A 24,289-nucleotide genomic window follows, 5' to 3' on the forward strand; every position below is an offset into this window, starting at 1 on the left:
AAGTGCAGCTTCATATGCAAATTACTATGCATGTAAATGAGCCACATCCACCCACGAGGTGGATTATTATGCATTATTAACGTATGCAGGCAACAGGGGCTACACAGGAGACACTGCAGAAATCAGCAATTGCATATAAACACACAACCAAACACACACACACACTCTGACTCTCCTCCTTGTTACCTGTGGCTGTGATGCGTGTGAGCTCTTACACCCTAATGTTGACACAGTGCTTTCCTGCCACATTACACATGGTGACACTCTGTTGACTCTCTGCACAGAGTGGGTAAAGACACGAAGGGAGAACTGCGCTGGCAGGGAGCTGTCCACCGACTGAACAGGAAACACAGCCCTTCGCTGTCACCATTGTGCCAGTGTCGGATAACTGGGGGGGGGGGGCACAGAAAATGTTCGTTTATGTCGCCGGTGTGTCCGCCTCCAGAAGCTGATGTATGAGCTTCGGTCTCGATAGACACGTCGCAATTACGGGGATCAATAAGGAAAATGTCAGTTGGTACTCCGGCTCCTAGGGCAGTATTTTCTGAGAAATGTTTATAATATGACTACAAATAAGAATCAGACTGACTCCCCATTTTATTTTGCTTTAATAAATCAGCTCAACGCTAATCCTTACTTCTGATATCATGCGAGGAATCACTTGATATGTGTCAGGACAAGAAGAAATTCAAAGGTTTGAGATTGATTGTTTCCAAATATTTGCCATCATTTAAAGTATCTTTTTTTTCATAATTTTTCATGGATTTAAGGACGGCTGTCAAACTATGCATTAATATGAAAAACACTATACTGAAAAAAGAACCTACTTATTACACACCTACCATGGCTGCTCAGCCATGGAAACCCATACTATGAAGCTCCCAGCACACAGTTTCTGTGCTGATGTTAATGCCAGAGGATGTTTGTTTTGGCTCCAAAAAAAACAAAAACAAAAGCAGGGACACAAGATGTAAAAAAAAAAAAAGGTCCCCGAATTAATATTTTTCTATTAACTGGCACCACATATGAACATCAGGAGTCGACCACATGGCAATTAAAACTAAACCACATGAGCAACTGGAATAATTTCCTTTTAAAATAATAAATAAAGTAACAAGAAAAATAATTTGTGACATTTTGGATAATGGACTTGTTAATTCGTTTCCTGTTAATCTGCACTTGTTCGCCAGAGAACCGATTCATTAAAACTGCCTTCACTGCTGACAGAGAGGATCAGAGGGCAATTATCTACCAGAGCACTGTGCCGCGTTCCATCTGCACTCCTTACACTTTGCAGAAAGATTGACTTTGCCCTGCAGATAATAACGGTCAAGACATCGTGAAGTAAAAGCCTCACAGGCAGGTTCGTACCAGATTTCATGAGGATTTTACAATGATGCACAGTCAAGGAGGCATTCTTTAAATGTGATGTACGAATTCTACGCTCGCTTGAATATAAAATAAGTCTTGTTCCTGTTCACTCAGACCTACTGACCTCGCATAGTGTGTGGGAATCAATACATCTGCCACATGAAGCCCTGTTTTTTAATAACCCACAGCGAGTGTTGGTTATGTTCTCAGTATAGTGATAGAGGTCTGTTCAGACCCCTCCTGTAACACAGAGATGCAAGCATCCACACACCTGTGTGAGCTCCTGTTGCTCCAGTTCCCATTTCTTGATGCCGTTGTCTCTCGATCCACTGAACAGCACGTCTCCCTGCACAGCCAAACACTCGATGCCGTCATAATGTGGAGGCTCAAAGTTATGAGCTGGACCTACGTTTCCCAGAGTTCCCTCTGCCACGTCAAACACCTGACAGGAAAGGAAACGTTTGTGTGTATCTTTGATTTATCAGGTGACAGACAATGATATTCGGATATATTAAGAATGAGTGGGTTTTTTTAGGCTGTACCTTGACGTAATGATCTTTGGAGCCAGTGATTACTTGATCTTTGCCCAGCAGAGACTGCCCCACTGTGAGACACATGACAGAGCCGATGTGGCCTGTCAGCTTCCCCATTGCTTGCATCCTACACACAAACCGAAATACACAAACACAACAAGCAGAAACCAAAACAAGGTGAAACAAAGGTCTGTGAAATTCATCATTTGAACGAACTTTGAGGTGTCGCTGAATGAATCCAGTTTCTCTCTCACAAGTGAAGTAAAGCTGCAGAGACGCAGCAAAGCCATGGGCAGAAATGAAAAGTTTAATACATTCATTTTTCATTTCTGGGGGGTTCTTATGCATCATTAAATGGTTCTGAGCCCCTCAGCGTAAACTGTCTGGTCCAATCTGTTAATAATTTCCCTCTAGAAGCATAAAAACTGAGGAGAGAGAGATGCTTTCACAGGATGCCAGGAATAATTCCTGGTAGAAAACATGCTCATGATCACGCTTCATATCCTCAGCACTGTTTTTTTTTTTTTTTTGCCGTCTTTTTAAATCTCTTGTCAGCCTTTCTGAAGCTCTTCTATCAAATGTTAATCAGCTCGCTGGCTGATTAACATGCAATAAGTGAATACATCCACAGCCACGTCTAAATGAATTTAAAGAGTGGGCAGTAAAGAAATTAAGTGCATAGATGAAGCACGCATGAATGACTGACAGAGTCTTTAAGTAGTAACTTGATGAGTAGATCAATGAATACAATAATGCAGGGGTGTCCAAAGTCCGGCCCGCGGGTCCATTTTTAATTGGCCCTCAAGTAATTTTAGAAATAGAATAGAATATGGCCCGCACTTCAACTTTTGCTTGAGTGTATTGCACTTCTTAGTTTTAACACCAGGGGGAGCTACTGTTGATCAAGGCAGTTGCTTTACCAAAAAGGACAATCACAGAAGAAATTTACCCCAAGTTACCAAACATGGCAGAACCAACGAAGCGAAAGGTAGAAAGTGAATGCAGAAAATTTCCTGACACGGTGGGCGAGTGAATATTTCTTCAACGAATTCAAGGGGAAGTGTGTGTGAAACCAAACATCAGGCCTATGCATCCTACACTGGTGCTGAGCCAGAGCAGAAATTAAAGCAAATGGTAGCTATCCTGCGGGATCAGCAACAGTATTTATTTCGTGCTCAAATTGTCCAGGAAAAGGCTCCAATAGCCAGCTATGAGGTCGGCTGGATGGCCCGATTTACATACCCAGCGCAGCTGATACTCACCAGAATAATTTACTAAAATTATGCACTCCTGTTATTAAGTCCAGTTCAGTCTGTTAATGTTGATAACAGTTTCAAACGAACATTAATAAGTGTGTTGCTAAGCCTAATAACTTAAATAACAAGCTTGAAATGTACCCGTCCTATTTTCCCCTTTATTGTTTTTTTCTCTGTGCTGTAAATCTTCTGTCTAAGAAGAAATCTGAGGCTGCTGTTCTGAGAATGAGCTACCAAAGCTTTTTCTGAATAAATCAATAAAGATCCATTTATGGAAAGCTGTGATGAAGGCAGTTTTGTCTTTAATTATATTCAACAATATAACACATTTGACCACTTTTAAATGATTTTTCTAACTTTAATACGCTACAGTTAAGGTTATATACCTAATTTCTAGTAAGTGGCCCAGCCCCTCCTATATTTTTATGTATGTGGCCCTCAGTGAAAAAAGTTTGGACACCCCTGCAATAATGTATTAACGGATTAGATCATCAACAAATGTACCTGTTGAGGTCCCAGATGCGAACAGTGTTTCCAGCAGCAGCATAGAGCACTGATCCTGATGGGTTGAGAGCTATCTGGTTGATCTGACACTCGCCCTGAGCAAAGGTAATTGTGCGGGTGGTGGTGCCGGCGCATGCGTCACCTGAAACCACCTGCCCTGAAGAGCTGTGGGGATGAAGAGGAAGAAGAAAGGTGGGAAAAAAACACAAGAAACAGAGAAGTAAGTGCAATCAGCAGTTGTCATTTCCTCTACTTTAGCTTGTCATATTTCTTCAACTGGAGGCACATCGCTGAGCAGAAAAAGGCCTTTTAAAATCACTTCCATTAAATCTCTCCAAGCAAGGCTGTAATTCTGGCAAAAGCTCTAAACTTTTCCACCCGATGGGTTCCCTGCATGAAACTTACGTGAGCGTCCGGACGCACTTGGCCGCGTCGCGGATGTCCCACACCTTGATGTAGGAGGTGGACACAGAGAACACCAGACAGGAGGAGGGGCAGTATTTGACAGACACGACATTGTTTGGGTGGCCTTTGAGGGTGACGATCTCCTGACCTGTTACCAGGTTCCACATCTTGCAGGTGCGATCTGGAAGAGGGGAGAAAGTCAAACGCATTACAAACAGTCCACTAGTCAGTCCAACTATTTGTCAGACTGTAATAAAATCCCTTCCTCCTCTCACTCTGTTAAACAAAATTACGAAGCATCGCAGAAACATTTGCTCAAATCCTACAGTAACAGTTTATTTAGAATGGCACAATTTCAGTTTAATTGGTTTACAGCTTGAGAGGAATCAATTTCAACTGATAAGCTCTGTAAAATGCATTTCAAAGGAAACACTCCAACGCTGCCGTTTTAGCGATGTGTTTACCTTTAGATCCAGTGAAGAGCAGCTCATCTGTAGCGTCCACACACAGCACTGGCTTTGAGTGGCCCTCGGCTACAGAAACACATTGCAGGGGTGCAGTTCGACCCCCCTTCACACCACCGATGGGACTGATCACACCCCTACGGTTCACAAACACACAGAAAGTGTCAGAGTGGTTCCAAAATCAATCAACCAGCAAGATTTAGGTTTGCAAAGCACAGGCTGACCACAAACATGCATTTTTTGTTGACTACAAATAAGCAATACAAACATATATATTGCTCACTGAAAGCGCTCGGATAAACTACGCACACAATTGTGTTTCCATCACTTCAGGCGCAGGGGCCTTCATCCTACAACTTAATGGCACTACTTTAAGAGGTGAGATGTCTCACCCAAAATGTGTCTGTAAACAGATTTGTCCTCACACCGTATCAGTTAAACGAGTAGACACACTTTCCTGATGGAGTTAGCCCGCCTGCTCCATCTCACTTTCCCCTCCCTCTTTTCTTTTTGTTGTTGAGCAGCCCAATTAAGGCTCTACAGCAGTAAGAGCTGCTTTCTTATTCAACTCCTCTTTCTCTTTCCCTCACACACACATGCACACACACAGTTATGCGCACACAGTCTCCTCAATATTATGTGCACTCAGTCTCTCTAGCTTGGACCTCTGCTTCCCCTCACCATCCCAATCTATGTCCCACTGACAGGCCAGGGTCCCAGAGTGCCCGGAGAGCAGTCAGCGGAGTGAGACAGAGCAGGGAGCGGGTGAGAGAAAGAGGGAGAGCTGTGGGAAAATTGGTCCCCGATGGGCTTCACAAGTGGTGGTTAGTGTGCGTTTGTGTGTGTGTGTGTGTGTGTGTGTGTGTGTGTGTGTGTGTGTGTGTGTGTGTGTGTGTGTGAAAGAGAGCGAGAGAGAGGGTGAAGTAAGAGGCAAAACACTGAAGAGGAGCCGGAGGATGTGAGGAGAGAAAAGAATATCTAACACTGCACACAAAACTCAGGACAGATTTGTTTCTGCACAGAGTGAGCAAAATACAGAAGGGTGTGCTTCAAACTTGTCAAGGGTGACAACATGCTCATCTTCTGTTTCACAGCACGGATGCTCATGTCCAGCATGACAACACACACACACACAAACAAATAAATACACAAGTCAAATCAAAAGTGAAACCGCAAATCATACTTGGTATGTCTGTTACGGTGTTTCAGAACGCCGACCAAAGTCAAAAGTGTCATTCATCAGCAAGTAAAAAGAAGCCGCATGCACGTCTGCCAAATTTCACCCCCCCAAAAGAAACACAAAAAAGAAACTGCACACAAGAAGCTCAAAATAATTGATGACAGCAGCCACAGCCTGGAAGACCAATTCCACAGCAGCCCAGAACTCAAAAATAAACCCCACCACACCGAGACGTCAGCAGCACCACATGCAGAGTCCATTCTCCATCGCTCAGATGGGAACTGACTCTCCGCAGCGCCAGAGCCAATGCCCTTTTAGGGCCCAGGAAAAAGGGCTATGTGACACATGTGGGTGAGCGGTGAGGTGTGACAAGGCAACAGCATTAGTCTGATTAGGAATACAGATATAAAGTCAGACTGTGACAGCAGCTTTATGGTGCAAACACAGTCAGCCCCACCCATTTTTCTTCAACTTCAGTTCCTTTTGAAAAGGTGATGTCAGAAAACTGGTGACTGGTTTGAGTTTACAAAGAAGAAGAAAAGCAATCCATGTTTAATATATGGAGAAGAGAGGAAGGGAGTAAATATGTATGTTTCATATATTTATTTTTTAAAGGGGTTTTAGTTAAATAAACCTTACTAATTTTAGCCCGTTATTTTGCCTGATTAAAGTCTTCATGTTCCATTCTATGTGATTAAAATGGAAATTAATCTAAAGTAATTACCAGAAACACTATTTATTTCCTTTCTTAATAGAATCTCAGCTTAACCGAGCTACTTTGGTGACCTGACAATAAATTAAAAAAGGCATATAGCATTAGTTGATTAGTCTGGATATTTTCTTCGGTCTCTCTCTTTGACTCGCTCGTTTTCCTCGAAAAAGGACGTACAGCACACGCTGCACAAGTAGCACTCTATTTCTGACGGCACTGCAATGCTCCAAATAGCAGAAATTGTTTCAGTTCTATCAGCATACATGGAAGATATCATCGTGTGCTATAGTGTGTTATGCAGCATGGAAGAGCTGCTAATGGATGTTGCAGGGCCAAGACCCAAGAGACCAGCACTAATGAAAACATGCGAGGGGGGGGTACTCTCTGCAGTGCACAGAAAAAAAGACAGAAGGGTCCTGGTGAGAGGAGCATCTATTTGTGTGTGTGACTAAAAGAAATACAGATGCCCGATGAAAACTATATATAGGTCCATGTGTTTGTCTTAATGAAATTAATTGACGTTTTGGGAAATATTTGCAGTTTGCAGTTTCTACCTGTGTGAGACTCTCCAGGTACTCCGGCTTCCAAAGACGTGCAGGAGGTTAGGTTAACTGGTGATTCTAAACTGGCCATAAGTGTGAATGTGAGTGTAAATGACTGCCTGTCTCTCTGTATTAGCCCTGTGATGAACTGGTGGTCTGTCCGCCACTCACCCCATGACAGCTGGAATTGGCTCAAACACCCCCTCACCTCACCCCCCCACCCCCCCACCTGTGACCCTGAATTGGATAAGCTGAAGAAAATGGATGGATGCTTATTTGATTTGCAACTTAAGAGGAAGCCACTTCTAGCAACTGCTTACTTAAATTCGTTAAAATTCAAAATGCTGTGCTTTGTTTTGTCTAAGAAAGAATGAATACTTTCATATGCAAAACCCAGCACAAACACATCTAAGCACAAACACATCTAAAGCTTGATCAAAGTTATTTTTAATTATTATAAATACTGTGTTAGATCTGTATAAAGAGCTTCTGGTTAGCTGGCAAACTGGGCTCCTTAGGTTAAGAATTAGGTAGGGACAAAAAGCCCTGTAAAACCATGAATTGCCATTGTTACACTTCAGCTTTCACTCTTATAGTTAAACGTAGCTAAATGACTGCAGAGTCCAGCTACGCAATTAATAGACATGCATGAGTGTCTATTAAGTAGACGTTCAAATATTCATTTAACTCATATGTTATCAATCCTCTGTCCTTTAACAAGACTGCATTTACCAAGTGGCTGACCATGGAGACCATTAAGAGGAGTAATTACTTTAATCTCCACCAGTTTCTTCAGTCTGAAAAAAAGTGGTGTGGTTCACTCTGACCACAAATACAAGATCACAGCGATGGAAAAGCCTGGGTGGGTCGAGAGAAGCGGTCTGCGGTTAAAACATGCACACCCGATGGAATATGAAGGTGGGGATGAAGAGGCCAGGCGAGGCGCTGACGACTGGTGGAGACGAGATGACACCGAGTGAGTCAACAGGCAAATGGGAAAACAGAGAGTGAGAGAGAGACAGATACGGTTCCTCTACCTGAGCACCTCTGAGAGCGAGGAGTCGCTGTCATCCGACCTAGAGGCAGAAGAGGAGCAAGGGAGAGGGAGGGAGGGCAAGGTGGGAAGAGGAAAGGGTTAATCACGCTAAGAAAAGACAGAAGGGTTACTGGCAAAGGGTTAAAAAGGAGAGGAGTGACTAGTGGAAGGGATTTTAGATATAAAGCAATGAGCAAACTGACAGGAAAGCTCGGTCAACAGTAAAGCTTGCTCTGCGATTATCGCGTGGTTCGCCATGAAAGGTGCTGCTTCACAAAGACAATCACTGAACAGGCTTTACTGTTTGACCAGTGTCTGCACAGAAAGCTTTAAAGAAACTGTTTCATGTTTGGGGAAAAATTATTCACTTTCGCACCACGTGTCAGGATGTAAAGACTAATACCTCTCTGAGTCTCGCAGTTCGATTACTACTAGCAGCTAATAGCTTAGCATAGTCTTGAAGGGCAACATTTGTCTACCAACACCTCTAAAGCACCTCTTAAAAAAAAATACTGCAAACAATAATAAATCTCAAGACACTTGAGATTAATAGGATTATGTTTTGTATGAATTAAACAAACAAGATATATAGTAATGTCCAGATTAATGAGACTTAGCGGTGACGGTGAGCTAGCTGTTTCCAATGGCTAGCAGTCTGGCTAACAGCTACTGGCTGTGACTGAATATTCAGTGTACGGACATGCAAGAGGTAGCAATCTTGTGGCGTAATGCGATCCAAGAAAGCAAATAAGTGACTTTCCCCGAATATGAAAGTATCTGTGTGAACAAAGAACCTGAAAGAAAACGAAAGACAGTCAAGGAGGAAGCACTGACGCCAGGATAGTCATACGCAAAGGTTACACTTGTCCTGTCCTCTACGCATGACTATAGTATGATGTCAGTGTGTCCTCCTAAATCCACTCTTTCCTGCCACATTTAGCTAATTAGTACAGAAAAGGCATAAGGGATGGCAAACAGAGTTAACAGAAGGGAAAATCCAGTTGACTAGACAATAAGGGAAACAAATTTCCAGGCCACACCCACACCTCCCAAAGAGCTTTAAGGGAAATAATGATATGTGTGTAACAATGCAATAAAAGTGTTATTATATTGTAAATATTTTATACCCTCTGGTTTCTCACTAAGAGGGCCCAGGCTTTTCACTCTTAGCATGAAATAATAAAGGAGAAAGTTCTGGATATGTCCGGAGGGAACAGCGGTGTTTAAAGGTGATGGCAATTCTTCCAGTTCTTGGCATTTACTGCCAGCTGTAGTGGCTATTAGCGCAGAGCAATTTGACTCCCTTTAAAATACTTTTAAAATTTATTGATTATGGAGCATGCAAAAGTAAAGCGAATTCGATTCAAAGCCTCTTTATCCAAGACATGACAAGGAAACTTTGGCTGAAATTCCTCGTCCTCATTTGTCTTTCAAATCAGTGTCAAACACTTGATCCCAGTCTCTTGGGCAACCAGTCTACTCAAATGTGAAAGAACAGAAACACAATATAGTCCAGTCAAAATCACACACATTTCACATTTTAATGGGTTTGTTTTATGTATATATTGCTGGATTAAGCTGTAAATGTGTGTCCGAGATGAGAAATTAAGTGACAGAGAAAGTGTGAGTGATGTCAATCAAATGAAGATTTCAAACAGTAAACCTCTGCTAAGTGTTGCACCCACTGCTTGCTTTTTAAACAAGAAGCAAGAAAACCACACACATAACTTCCAAACACATTTTTTCCATCAAAACTACTGCCAGTATATATTCCTGTCTATCACACCTAAACACAGTAAAAAATGTTTCAATATGAACGACAGCTATTGAATTAAAGCTCTATAGAAAGAAAACATTTTTATTGATTTACATAACCGCTGATTTGAAGCCTAAAAGATCTCCAGTGCTCAACACATTTATTAGACCACCATCAATTGTAAAGTTTATGCCACATCTGCCCTAAATTAACAGTACTGGTTTTTACCAAAATCATATTTTATGATTCTGTAATGGTTAAGCCACCAGTATGCTCAAGCCCTTTAATCAAAGTGAAAATTATACCACCATAATATAATTATTGCTGTTATCTAAGATTTTCCAGATTTATTGTTTTATATTAAGAAAGCAGAAAAACTAGACAAGCGCATTATTATTTTGTGATTAAGATGCAAAGTTGCTGTTGTTTACTTACATTCCTGAATAATTAGTTTTAGTGGTTGAACGTCATGCTTGATTAATTACAGAGTTCCTAGAGAAGTCCCATGTGGATATAACAGTAAGTCAGTTCAGTGCGTTCGGTAATTTTTAGTTTTAAACAGATTTATTTGGGTTTTCTTGTTTTTATGACAGAGGGTCTAATAAATTTGTTAAACACTGTACGTACGATGTGCTGCCGAAGCTGGACTACCACCGAGCAACAAGATGGTATGGTTAGTCAGTGTAACCTTTATTTAACCATGCAGGTCACCGTAGTTGTGAACGTTTGATTAAAGTCTGCAGAGAGTTTTTTTACAAAAGTACTCAAGCAGCACATTTGTCTAAACCAAACAGAGTAAAGAACACTATCTATTACTGTGTATTAGATATGACACAGGATTATTGCAGACACGGTCCAAATGATTTTTCCCAGGAATCGTGTATGTGAAAATACAACACAATGTCTATACAAGGTTTGCCAACAAACTGGCTCCAGATGCATTGTTTGCAATAATCTCAGCAATGCCTGGATTACGTTTCACAAAGCAGTACAACAAAACTAGATTAAACAATGAGCCGACTCAATTTCCCTTTTCAGTTCAAAAGCAACTGTGTGCACAGGTGTACAGTACATTCAGAATATCTGACAACATATCACATGGGAACTTTTTTCAGCCTCTGTCCCAAAGTTCCAGTATTGACTGAGCAAACTGAAATTATGTGAATACAACATCAGCAATCTACTGATGTGCTGAAATCAAAGCTTTGGGTAGCTTATTAAGACCCTAAACAAAAACATCTCCCATTCCAAGTTGGAAAAATCCTAAGAATGACAACAGCTGCACAGAAACATGACAACAGCCATCTCATTTACCTACCCCTGCTCCGGATAATCAGTACCCACACGCTCCAACACATGCACCCACATAAAGCACACACACACACACGCACAGCCACGACACCCTAACTCGTTTCACACAGCATCCTTGCTGCCAATTAGATGTTAATAAAGCTGAGAAATGCTGTGGATTAGCGCAGATTAGAAATCAACTTTAGAGCAGAGGCTGAAATCAACTGCTGACATTTGTCAGAGCAGAAAGTTTGAATTGATTGTAAGCAGGAAGGAAACAAGACTGCTGCTCCTTCCCGACTCGGCATCAACATGCATCTCATGCCCACATGTTCCCTCAATCCGATGTAGTAAGATTACACAAATACACGCTGAGAGGTGTTTATAATTCTTTTACCTTTTAAAAAAATGACATCAGGAATGGGACCGCTCAACATCACGGCTGACACCATCCTCAGAAATTATCATAAATTTGAATTAAGTTTTCTCATGCACGGCCTCAACAAACCCAGTATTGTAAGATAAGATTAATTACAGGGCTGTTTATATTGGATTATATAAGATTGGTCAGGCTGATTTCTCTTTCCTTTGCAAAACGCAGATAATGAAGATCATTGTCATGCACAGCACGTCACCTCAAAACTGATTTCATATCATACCACATCCTGGTTGCTTCCCAGCCACTGCTGCCCTGACACATTTCAGCAGTGGGTGTTGCCATCTGAGCTGCCCCCCACACCTCCCTCTCCTGATTTGCCATTGTCTCCTGGTAATTTCTGTATGAGAATTGGAAGCCTACTGCAATTACACCTCATTGTTACCGCTGCTACGCGCAGGTTTGAATAGATTGCGGTTTGGGTTTGACACCTGGATTCCAAGACTGCCTGCACCATCTGTTTCTGCGGGATTCACATTAATGCCAGAAGAAAGGGATTTATCTAAGAAAGGGATTCAGATGAAGGCAAGCTAGTAGTAAACATTCTTAAAAGGCTTATTTAAATTATTGACAGAACCACTTTCCCTTCAAAAGGCCTGACCTTCAGCCTGTCTGCAGAAAAACTGAGATAAAACATGGAAGAGGGGAAAAAAGAAGAAAAGAAAAGAAAAAAGGATGGGAATCTTTCAAAGTGTGACCGACTGATGGACACAGGTGGCGTTTGTGCGTATGGATCTGCACTCACTTGTCCAGAGCAGAACCTTGGGTTTGGTTGCTGGTGAGCCTCGAGAAGACGTTGCGGTCGTTCCTGGTCCTCAGAGGAGGGGAGGAGGGGGGAGTGTAGCCATCAGTCGGCCTGACAAGGGGCAGAAAGATGGTGGAGTTTAGGATGAGGAAGTTAAAGAGTCCCACTGTGTAAATAAACTGCTAGAACAAAGTGCGATCCATCTGCGAGCGAAAGGAGCATACATGTACCTGTACGCACGGTCGTAAGATTTCCTTCTGGTTAGGGGGGAAGTGTCATAGCCCCGAGACTGCCTGGGACTGACACACACAGACAAATGCAAGCAAACTAAGCAAACTTTCAGGGGAGTGCACAGAAAGGATGACAGACATCTATGTGAACTGTTGGGACTCGATAAGCAGCAAGGTTTATGCAGTTTAAAAGCATTTCTAGCAGCCTAATCTCTTCAAATATCAAATCACACACATCACTGAGGACTCGTGGCAATTCGCCTGACTTGTTTTTGCTGCCACGAAACAGAATAATACCTGATAAACTCCTTTCTATTTTTTGATTTTCAGAAGATGTTTACTTGTGCAGGATTCACAAAATTTGACACATTTTAATAAATGACTGCAAAAGGAAAACTTTGGCTTATTGATGCTGAAAAACCAAAAAACAGAAATGAATATTAGATTTAGAAACAAAATATCCTCATCATCTGAATTCTGCACGCACTGATTTATATTACATGAAGTGTAGTCACTTTTAAGATGGAAACAATGGCTAAATTATTCACAAGAAGCTAAAAGAGATGGCTCATAAAGTATATATAGTGGATAATGACTAAATGCAATCTGATACAAGATGATAGTACTAGAGCCAATCATTCCTCTCATTAGTTCCACATACTGATAAGACTTAAAGAAAAGTCAGGGCTTCATCTCAGTTATCACTATGATCTGCCAGTGACTTACAAGGTGTGGCCCCTCACAGGCAAGCTGATGGTGCGGGATACCCGGTCCCTGTGATACGGGTCTCTTAATGCCAGGCTGAGCCCAAGGCTCCCTGGAGCAAGACTCAGGCCGTCCTCCTGGATGTCCGTCAGTGAAGCCAGAGACTTGGTGATGTGCTGCGGTTTGCTGCCGGATGTGGGGTCCAGGATTGGACCGAGGTACTCTGCTGACACCGCCTTCATCTGAGCTGAGAGACGGGGCTCCATCTGGATGAAAAATATGAACCGCTTTTATTACAGAGGACCACAGAAGAAGAATGATGCTTGGATAGGGAAAAAAAACTGGGGCATGAAATGAAGACAAACACTGATTGTAATTAAGGTGCAAAGGGAGATTATATATACAGCCTGAGAACATCGTTCAGCGGGGAAAAGCACAAAGAAAATAGAAGAAGAGCAGTAAAACAAACACGGCAGAAGTCATTCTAGGTTATTATTCTAGGTCAGCAAGAAGAAATAGAAAAACAAAACTTTAGCAGACTAATAAGAGGGATCTGTGCCAAATGAGGGATCCTTATGCTACTAAGCTTCTGGGAGTCATTTGAAGTGTTTGCTTCTACTGCCACCTCATGGTCACAAACAAGAATGGCACTATGGGATGTGCATATGGATTAAAAAACCTTATAAGAAACATCTTTCTTCGCCTTTAGACAACAATTCTGATGGCAAAAGAGCCAAACGGGACAGGCAAAAAAAAAAAAAAGAAACAACACAAACCTGCTGTAATTTTGTTTTGAAGTCATCTTGGCTGTTCGATTCTTTCATCTGACACACGCTGGAGGCAGAGAGGAAAGATAAATGTGAACATGTGCAGAAATCTTTACTGAAATAGACGTGTGTACGAATTTTTAAATGGGTCAGAGCGATGGGTATGAGCCCTATAAGATACACTGCATGATGCTGTGTAGGAAAGACAGCTCACCTGCTGTCGGAGGCTTGGCTGAATTCAGAGGGCTCTTCATCTGTGCTGGCGTAACCATTCTCTGGAAGCAAAAAACCATTATGTCTCACGGTGCCACAGGATGCCCTAATGTCACATTCTGCGCCCCTTATTCACGAGGATCCCTACAGTGGGTAGGTCCGCATATTTGATCTGGATGATTTTTACAACAGATGCCCTTCTTGACACAATTCCCAAGGCATATATAGTATTCCTACACTAAAACTGAATCCACATATGGTTTTTCTAAGCATCAAAAACGTTATTGTTTATTTTTCTTTATGCTTTACCAAGAAGCAATGGGGCTAAACACAGTCCATCTCCTATGACGCTGCTGCATACAACAGCACTTTCATGTGTGAGAAGAAACTAGAACAAAGAAAAAGCGGACAACTGTGCAGCTTCTCTACTTTTTATGTCTTCCTTCTCATTTTTCTCACCACATGACGCACAGGAGTCCTCTCTTACCCTGCTGTACGTTGTGGATGAGAGCCTGGAGCTCGGGGATGCACTCAGCCTTTTCTCGTAGGGCATCGAGGATCATGTGATTGTGGGACGAGCCAATCACATCTGTCTGTCTCAGCTGGCCTTCGAGCAGTCTGATTTGAGCCTCCTTCTGAGCCACCTGCAAACTCTGCAGGAACACAATAAAAGAAAATATAAAAACAACAACAACAACACAATACTGTAACACTGAACTATTTTAATAGGCTCTCAATTCAGAAACGCAACCCAACAATGTAGTGTGATACAGAGAAACACCACTAGATGGCACTGAAACCATCATTTCATGCATCCACACCTGACTCTAACATTATGCTGTGATACATCTTCTGACTCTTACTTACTTAAATCTTCTTAAAGCTACACATTTAAGCCTACAGAAGTTCTTTTCTTCCTTTACACTTGTCGGTTTTGAAAATCCCCGTGTATGATCATTTACCTTGTCTATGGAAGCCTTCAGGAAGTGATCCAGCAGGTGGCGCGCTTCAGACAAGGAGCATGAACTGATCACCACTGAGGTGTCCACTGAGTCCAGCTCATCCTGCAGGAAATCACACAAACATGAATGTTACTAAAGGCACCCTGACTCTCCTCATTGCTGGCATGCAGGTCTAAATGCCTGTACATGGGTATCTGTTTGCGTCTTCATACCTTGGTCTCCTCTATCTGTACAATGGTGGCCTGGCAGTCAGACAGGCTGTCGTTGATGTAGTCTATATTGGCGTTCAGCACCTCAATATCCTCGTTAATTTCCTGAAGGAGGCGGTCCTCAGCTTCCGGTCCCTCCCCGTCCGCCATCAGCACCTCTCTCTTATGCGAGAGCGCTTCCTGCTGGGCCGTCAGCTCTTCTCGCTTCTGACTCAGCAAAAGCACAAATCACCACACGGCAAAAAAAAAATTAATAAAAATTTAAATTCATAGTTATATTTAACATCTACAGAAGTCATTTCTACATTTGGAATCTTAATTTTCTATTTATCTGAGGCACAAACTGAACAGACGCATTCTGACGCATCTAAACTCGGAGAAAAACCTGACATTTTTTTAAATTCGATGATTCAAACACAGCAGCTGCAAAAAGTGGTGTGCCAAGCCATATCTGTGAAAAAGGCCGCCCTCCCTCCCACATTTTAACATTTCTTCATCTGCGAGGGAAAGGAGGAAGGAAGCGCCTCACACTCAGTTTCAGTTTTTAACCGACTACAGAAGTCAACGTCAAAAAAGTTGCTGATGCAACCCCCGATGCTCAACTGCTCTCAACTCTTAAATAACCACAGCGATGTGCCGTACATTTGAGAATTTATAATCCAAAACCTTAAGTAAGCCTCGTGGTAGAAAGAAACTACATCCATCAAACCACGCGTAACCCCGGTGACAATGTTTTAGCTCTAGCGTGCCATTCCTACCTTGATAAGGCGATCCATGTCAGCTTCCACGTTTGCAATGGTCATCCTCTGCATGACGATGTCCGTGATTCGACGCTCGAGAGCTTGCCACTTCTGACGTGCAGACTTTGAAATGCTGTTGGCTCTGCCTGCAGCTCCACTGTTGCCCAGGCCGGCTGGCTTACGCTGCAACTTCTTTCTACTGCTGGTGATGGACCAAAAACAGGTGACAAATACTGGATAAATAAAATGCCATCGACTCACAATAAGCAGCAATAAAGTTGTGTCATGTATTATATTAAAATCTGTATTCACTGATCTGTCTGCTTTCCCAGGTGTTGGGTTGCTAGTCTAATCATTACATCACTTCCTCACACTATAAAACTCAATCCCGACATCATCTTTCTGCCCGCCTTCTTTAAACCGATCGCCCTCCGCTCTGCACACTTTAAATCGCACCGCTCATTTTTCAGACTCCTCTGTGCGACCCACCTCCGCCCTACCTCCGCCTCATGCACGTGTCTTCATCCAAGCCTCCATCTTATCTTTATCACCACCACCAGCGTCTGGACTCTGGGTGGTGCTAATTGAGCTTTTTTTTTTAATTATAATTTTATTCAGCTCAGTCCAAGGACAGTATCATAACATCTCGTCGTCTTACCCGATGACACGTGTTCCGTCCATGCTGCCTTCGCTCTCTCCCAGATATCCGTACACGCTGTTCTTGTTGTTCCACTGCCGCACCAGTCCGCTTACGGTCCTCGCAGTCTCGGGCTCGGAGCTGCTCGCCATGGTGCTCGCTGATAACTCAGCTCCAGAATCCGTAACCGGGGGAGTCTGGTTCCAGCGGGCCACTCGTCCAGCCACTCGATCTGACATAGGTTTGGCCAGGCGCCGCAGGGCGGTCACCTCCTGAGTCTTCCTGCGCAGCACCAGCTCCTGCTGCCGCTTCTGAGACTCCAGCGCACGAATCTGGTACTGATGGAGAAAAAAACACAACCTTTTTTATAATATTCATCACGTTTTAAAAATAAAATGCTTTTCAGTTGCCTTTGAGATCCCTGAGCTGAATGGGATTACTCGTCACACAACAGGTTTGCAAAGTGTTGATCACGAAGGGATTTTAAGACTTAAGATGAAAATCGAAATAAAAGGATTATGAATGCTGCCCACGGTATGACAGCGTAAAGGCTTTTCATGCTCATTAACGAGCCCTCTTCTCCAGGGAAGCCAAAAAAAGATGGAAGTTAATGCTTGCAGAGGATGCACTAATCTTTAAAAAACAGAATAATACCAGAAGTACGTGTTCAGTATTTACATAATCCAGCACTCAAGTTTTCAGTGTGCCAGCCTACAGATGGGGCTCTGACTCTACATTTACATTCATATGCATTGTGCATACAAATTCACCTACATTTAATGCTTTGGATTCAGCAGATAACACTTAAATTTCTGCCACGATGACAGTAACAGCAACATAGTTTAACCTGGCTTGTATAGATGTTATATCTGTGCTTGTGCTAAATCTCCCAATAAATCCCAAATAATTCTGATGCTAACCTGTAAAATCACATTTGCAATGCTAAATATAAAACACACGCACAAGAGGTCATATGCTGCTAACCTCTTGCCGGCGCTGCTCCTTCTTTAGCTGGGCTATCTCACGGTTTCTCTTCGCCTCTACCATCCTCCTCCTCTGCTGCTCCTCCTTCATCTGCTTCATCAGCGCCACCTGAAAATGGCAGAAAACACTGGTGATCGCACAACATCCTTCCCTTCTTTCCTCCACACAGACTTCCAGCAGCCCCTTCTTACCTTGGCCTTCTTCATCTCGTTGACCTCGCCCTGGAGCTTCTTCAGCTCCCGTTCGTACCTCCCCTGGTTCTTGAGGAGGCGTGCGTGCTCCTTCTGTGCCGTCTGCAGCTTGAGCAGGTCGCGATTCATCTCCTTGAGGCGTTTCTCGTACTCCTGCTTGATCCGGTTGGCCTTCTCCTCCGTGTAGTTCTCCATGGTCACTGCACAACCGTGTAACAACGTTAACGAGCTGTAGGCGACACCTCGCATGACACTTTACACTCACGGAGCAACTTAACTAAACTCACTGAGGTTCTGTAGCACGCGATCTCTCTCCAGCTGCGTGTCTCTGATCTTGTTTTGCAGCAGGATGAGCTTCTCCTCGTACTGGAGCTTTAGCATCAGCAGCCTCCGCTGGCTGTTCTCCAGCTCATCTATCAGCTTCTGCTTGATCTCAATCTCGCAGGTCAGGTCTGCCAGGTCCGCCTGGAAGTTGGCTGCAGGTTGAGGAGTTTTGAGAAAGGTTGTAAACCAAATTGCACCATTTGTGTGTGTGTTTCGTATACAACTGTATACTAAGAAATATGTAAAAAAAAAAAAAAAGTTTCTTTTTGCAATTTTCCATCTAGATGCAAATTCATTTCTGCTCTTTTTACACTAAAAACATCTTTATCTTTACTGTAAATCATCTCTCATGATGTCCTGACAGAAAGAACAGCTGATAAAAAGGGGCAAGCTGTAAGACCACAGGGACAAAGAGTGAAAACAGTGGTGTCATTTCACAACAGCTGTCAGGACCACACCTTTCTCATCCGAGTCTGAGTCCGAATCCACCAGGCTCTCATCACTGTCAAAGTCATCCTCTTCCTCCCTACCCTCCTCTTCGTCCTCCCCCTCGTCGTCATCACAGCCACTCTCCTCCTGCAGTGGAGACATGATTTCCTGCGAACACGGAGAAACGCATAAACGATCACGCTCATTATGGTCACTATAAAGCTCGCGAGTGCCGACTCGTGCGGGTCTTACCTCGGTGTAATTCTCATCTGAATCGATCTCTCCGTTCTGCCCGTTCTCCCTGCCCTGCCCGTTCTCGCCGTTCTCCTGAGTGTGCAGCTTTACTCGTTTCTTCAGACCTTTCTCCAACTCTGGGCTGAAGGAGAAGAGCATGCATGTCAAGCCAGGTACTGTCAGGCATGGGATTCTCCACAAAAATCACTTCACCTTCAGCGCTATACCAGATGGTTTTTGCCCCGCAGAAACACTCCCCTGAGTGTAACTAAGATCGTGCACACTCTGACATCCCTTATTGTGCTCTGGGAGTCTTGCCAAGTAATATGCTTACTGCAAAATCAACCATCAAAAGTCATTAAGCAAACTCTTCTTCACCTTGTCTACCATCATTGCCCCTTTAGCTCTTGAGTTTTAGTGCCAGTTTTATTATCTCCTTTGCTCCCTCTTCTACAAACTTATCAGCCATCCCAGCTCTAAATTCCCATCTTCCTCCATTTCTCTGCCATTAGGCCTCAATTAGCCTGTTAGGCTGTGTACTCTTCTCTCTCGTGACCCAGTAGCCGACTGACTAAGACCTTTCTGTGTCCAAGCCAGTGTTACAGCTCAGCATTGGCAGCATACCAACTCTTTTCAGAAGCTGGCAGCCCCCAAGTCCTAATTTACTTGTGATGTGGGGCTTAAAGAGAAAAGCAATGAGGAAGGGAGAAAATATATGGTCAGGAAATATTTCACAACCATCACCGTCCTTTTAAACCAGCTTTTAAAGTCTGAAGAGGTTCACATGAGGCGTAAATTGAGCCATTAGATATTATATTTGCATAAAACAGAGATGTTTGGAGGTCTACATGTCCTCTGCTCCTCACCTCATCCTCCTCTGCCTCCTCTCTTTCTTCTTCAGTCTCTCGATGTCCAGCTTGGCCCGGCGTAGCACATCCGTCATCTCCGCCTCCATAGACATGGGAGCAGGCGAAGAACCCGGGGGGTGACCGGGGGCGGGGCTGAGAGTGGAGGTGGGGAACGGGGAACGAGAAGAGAGCCGGCCCACTTGTCGCCGTAACGACTCATTCATGGACTCGCTCTCGAGAAGTTTGGTTCTGACAAAGGTGGAAAAGAGGGACAGAAAGAGGCAACAGAGGTTTTCATTCATGAATTTTATTACTACAGCAATAAGCAATACAGAAGGGAAAGCTAAATAGATAATCATACATAAGTGTCCCACAGTAAACCCCTTAATTAGCACACTTTTCCCTGCTGTGGGAAGTCAAAAAGCTGTGAAAAACAGTAAAAATAAATATTGATGTCACACGTATATGCAGTATGTAATTTGACTATCTCTCTCATATTAAGCTCCAAACTGTAGTGACACACTTGCAGCGTACCGTCGCTGACTTTAATAGACTGGCCCAGCGGGCGCTCACAGCTTGCAGAGAGAAGAGGAGAAACAACTGAACTGAAGCTGAACTGCACCACAGTGAGTGACTCAGCCGAACTAAGTGGGTTTCTGTAAGAAGTGGGTCCCTCCAGGTGTGTGTTAGAACTTGATGCAGCTACAGAAAAGTCTAACTTGTTCACTGTAGGCACCTTACTAGAGTCAGCTCAAAGCCTGTGGAGAAGCTGAGGCTGCGGTTCAGTTCACAAAAGCCTCTCATGGAAAAAGATTTAGTTCCATTATATTTAATCAAAGAGACGTCTCCAAAAAATGGATGGATAAACAGAACTACAGGAAAGACACAATTATGATTTGGGGATAAGCAGCTACTTAAAATATACCAGTTATCACAGTAAATACCAATCGCTGTTAGTCTGTTACTGGTTTGAGTGACCACTGGTCAGGCATAGTTGCATAATGATACTCAGGCTCTTACCTGAGTTCTTCAACCTCTCGGATATAGTTCTGTATTAGAGTCCCGATCTCCTCATTGCCCTCGCCTGGATGATGAAAAGTAAAAACGCACTCAGATCACGGAAAATGCAGTTAATTTAAAAAACAAACAAACATCATCATTACAGAGGCCGAGCTCGTCCGATTAAGGATCTCTCTCACGTACTTGACTTGGCGAGCAGAGTGCTGACCTCATTGGCCAGCAGATGCGTTACGCGTGAGTTGAGGTGGTCGATGGTCTCCTGCATTGCTTTCACCCTGAGACGCAGGGTGTCATTTTCTCTCTGCAACATGGTGTTCTCCTGGTACAGGTCACTGTAGCCCTCTGACCCTTCCTCACAGGCTACACGCTTCCCCTGCACAGAGCAGACAGTTGGCACGGTCAACAAATGCTTTGACGTCCAAGGGTCAAAGGGCAGACGTGAAAAAACAAACTCAACCTAAATTTACGCTCATACAAATACGCCACGCTGCAGCCGAACCAAACAAAGTGCTGTTATTTACAATGATCGTGGCTCTACAGCGATGTATTGTTGCGTTTTCAGTGATTAACGCTGAAAAAATCCCGTTGTTTCCCCCCTTCCAACAGAGAGTCACTGTTAACCGCTGCTCACAGCCATTAACTCCACTCATCTGCCGCTTCATTACTTCCACACTCAAGTCACATCGCATCCCTTATTACCACATCGAGGTCAGCTTGCCATCCCTCAGCACAGTCACTTCCCTGTAAGTGTGGTAACCCTTTTAGTCATGTAATAACGCAACAACAGAGCTAAACGATCACTTGTTTCTTACGGCCCCAGAGGTCAAAACTGATGAAAAAGTGGCCCGTCTTTCTCTCTCCATTTCTCCTCACAGTTCTCATATTATCCTTCGTGCAGTTTACACTCAAGCTGAAACATCAATTTGTCCCTACATTACACTGTAAAATGCTGACAAGTGATGTGTGTGTTCCAGTAATGATCTTTAATTTGATATATCTGCAGCAAGCACGGCCTCTCCTTTTATTACTTACCGTCTGATATCATTCTCCCTTACTCCATTAGTCTGTCTTCTTCTGCTTACACGCTATTCTCAGTTTCATCCATCTTTGCCCCGCACATACCCCCTCACTAACTACATCACCAGCACGCAGCTACATCCTATTGCTCTTCCTCTGGGCTCATCCCACCCCCCCATCGCTCACCGCCTTGTACTCCATCAGCTCCATCTGAAGTCGGGCTATCTCGGCGCGCAGGGCGCTGATCTGCTGGCTCGTCTTGTCTTGGTTCACCATCACCTTGTTCTTGATGTTTCGGGCGCGATTGGCGTACTTCAGCGTGTTCAGCGTCTCCATGAAGTCCCGGTCTGACGGGCTGACGCAGGCGATCATGACCGTACGACTGAGGGAAAAAGAAAACACGGAGGCCGTCGGTACATGTGCATACGCAGAGTAATAGTGTGGTTGTGTTTGGTTGTCATGGTTGTTACACGTTGTTGTGGAAATAACCTGATTAAGTAACTGACCAATCATTTCAGCTCCAAAAAAACTCCCTTTTGTGTCACCAAAATTTAGATTCTTCTGAATATTACATCTTTTTCTCACAAATACAACTTCTTCATATGTGTGTGTCTGTATGTGCTTATACCTGTTCCCTCCCAGCGAGTCCTGAAGCAGTCGGGTAAGTTTGGAGTCTCGGTATGGGACGTGTCCGCCCTTCTTGGTCTGATCGCCTAAAGCACTGATCACATTTCCCAGAGCCAGCTAGCAGAGGTGCAAAGACACACAAGAAGAAGATGTGATCTAAGCATGCACAATTATTTCTTTTGTATACAGATTTACAATCTCACACTGGCGATCCCTGCCTGACTTACAAGTCCACAATTAATAGAGATTCCCTCGCGGGCTCTGTCTCCTGTAGCGCCTGTGCGTTTCAGCCTCTCGGAGCCAGCCAGGTCCACGAAGTGAAACTTGGCCATCAGTGTCTCATACTCTGGCTGGGCGATCGGGCCAGACTCCACACCACCGTTCAGCTCTCCATTCTGCCCTCCTCCACCGTTCTGCTAAGAAACCAACAAACACAGGGAAGCAGGTTGCCGAGTTACTGTTTCTTACTTTAAACTAGCAATCATTTAATCACTCTGAACGCTACTGAATTAATTATATTTCACTCTCTCTGCACATCATCATATGTGACTTTTCTTTTTACTCTTCCTAAAAAGTCACACGTTTCCTGATAGCTTATCATTTTCCGTCTCCTCCGGCTAACAGGATGATGGCAAAGTTGTAATAACTCTAAATACCTCACTCGTGTGTTTGTCTCTCTCATTCTTTCTACCACCCATTCCAAACTCACCATTTGCTGCTGACAGACTCGCATCTGACAGAGGTGGATGGTGAAGATGGCGTGCGAGCGGGAGCTCTGGGCGTTCATCTGAGTGCTGGCAGTGGTGCGGGACAGAGCACCGAGTTTCAGGCACTGCAGCAGCTGCAGCACACACACACACAAACGCATTATACACGACATTTGGTTAGTTTTATTGGAAAGTAAGAAACCTCCTGACTTACGCATGCAGACTGAGAAACATAACAAATGCCTGTTGACATCATGCCACAGTTTCTGTTTAAGTACCCATGAATATGATCACGTATTGTTTTAAGAAGACGCTCTCAGCTTCCTGGAAGAGTTCAGCATTTCCCACAGAGACGTTCTTGTCATCACCGCTCGCTTAAGCGCTAGCATTTCATTAACCTTTACTTTTCCTTTCCCTGCCCTCTCAGCTGCTGGGCCCTCCCCTCACTCTTTATCCTAACCTGCTTCCATCCTGTCTTCCTCAGCTGACTCCATCACTGCCAGACATCCATCTCGTCCCTGTTACCCTGCTTTGACATTTTCTGTCTTCTTCTTCTCTCCCACAGGAGCACCCTCCCGTCTCTCAGCTGTCTGACTTTAATGCAGATAAACGACCCCAAATTCAGTCTTTCTTCCTCTTTCTCTCTGCGTCTTTTAACACTTGCTGACATCATTCTTTCTCTTTCCCACCTTTAGAAAAAAACTGAGTAACCACAACCACAACTGCCTTGTCCAAGTCAGTGTTTTAGTGTAGCTCTTCCCCTAAATGAACACCTTTTTTCTGTGTATCTTGTGACCAAAGGTTCCTCGTGTCCTAATGGGCCTTTCGTATGCTTCTTCCTCCTCACTGTCAGTGCTCTGCGGTTTCCTTTCTCGTCAGCTGTGACACATTTCTCATATGTGACTGTAAACAAGCCAGCCTCTCAAGAAGGAAGCTAAACTTCATAACATAAATAGCCCCATGGGTTTAAAAACTGACGTCGGTCAATGCAGCAAAATAGAGCCCAGTCTCCCTTGTTATCTCTGACCTCTTTGTTGTTTATGAAGACGGACCACCAGATGGTTCTTGGCAGTTCACACTCCCATGCTTCCCCTCACCCCAGTCAGAGCTAATTCGTGTCTTCACAGTGAATACTTTCCGATGTAATATCGCTCATCACTGTACAGTCATGGGAGACTTGACTTCTGCACTTTCTGGTTCATTTAAAGTTGTTAT

General features: G+C 43.7%; 1 protein-coding gene across 5 annotated transcripts in view; it reads right to left on the reverse strand.

Moving 5' to 3' along the window:
* The window catches only part of kif21b (kinesin family member 21B), a 65,314-nt gene that overhangs the window by 14,428 nt on the left and 26,597 nt on the right, over positions 1–24,289 (reverse strand). For 2 of the 5 annotated variants that reach the window (XM_063474412.1, XM_063474408.1), the window contains exons 5-32: positions 23,077–23,208; positions 22,595–22,783; positions 22,369–22,484; positions 21,927–22,122; positions 20,907–21,096; positions 20,724–20,787; positions 19,722–19,952; positions 18,874–18,997; positions 18,651–18,789; positions 18,156–18,344; positions 17,869–18,068; positions 17,678–17,785; positions 16,715–17,031; positions 16,075–16,258; positions 15,320–15,523; positions 15,108–15,209; positions 14,633–14,798; positions 14,147–14,207; positions 13,942–13,999; positions 13,187–13,431; positions 12,461–12,529; positions 12,231–12,341; positions 8,005–8,043; positions 4,534–4,670; positions 4,070–4,250; positions 3,665–3,829; positions 1,914–2,031; positions 1,643–1,813 (exon numbers count right to left, since the gene is read on the reverse strand). In XM_063474412.1, coding sequence (XP_063330482.1) covers positions 1,643–1,813; positions 1,914–2,031; positions 3,665–3,829; positions 4,070–4,250; positions 4,534–4,670; positions 8,005–8,043; positions 12,231–12,341; positions 12,461–12,529; positions 13,187–13,431; positions 13,942–13,999; positions 14,147–14,207; positions 14,633–14,798; positions 15,108–15,209; positions 15,320–15,523; positions 16,075–16,258; positions 16,715–17,031; positions 17,678–17,785; positions 17,869–18,068; positions 18,156–18,344; positions 18,651–18,789; positions 18,874–18,997; positions 19,722–19,952; positions 20,724–20,787; positions 20,907–21,096; positions 21,927–22,122; positions 22,369–22,484; positions 22,595–22,783; positions 23,077–23,208 — 4,206 coding nt within the window. The remainder of the gene's footprint in view (positions 1–1,642; positions 1,814–1,913; positions 2,032–3,664; positions 3,830–4,069; positions 4,251–4,533; positions 4,671–8,004; positions 8,044–12,230; positions 12,342–12,460; positions 12,530–13,186; positions 13,432–13,941; positions 14,000–14,146; positions 14,208–14,632; positions 14,799–15,107; positions 15,210–15,319; positions 15,524–16,074; positions 16,259–16,714; positions 17,032–17,677; positions 17,786–17,868; positions 18,069–18,155; positions 18,345–18,650; positions 18,790–18,873; positions 18,998–19,721; positions 19,953–20,723; positions 20,788–20,906; positions 21,097–21,926; positions 22,123–22,368; positions 22,485–22,594; positions 22,784–23,076; positions 23,209–24,289) is intronic. The other 3 variants (XM_063474410.1, XM_063474409.1, XM_063474411.1) reach the window with 3 other exon arrangements.

The sequence above is a fragment of the Pelmatolapia mariae genome, linkage group LG5 (genome assembly GCF_036321145.2).
Source record: "Pelmatolapia mariae isolate MD_Pm_ZW linkage group LG5, Pm_UMD_F_2, whole genome shotgun sequence".
Lineage (NCBI taxonomy): Eukaryota > Metazoa > Chordata > Actinopteri > Cichliformes > Cichlidae > Pelmatolapia > Pelmatolapia mariae.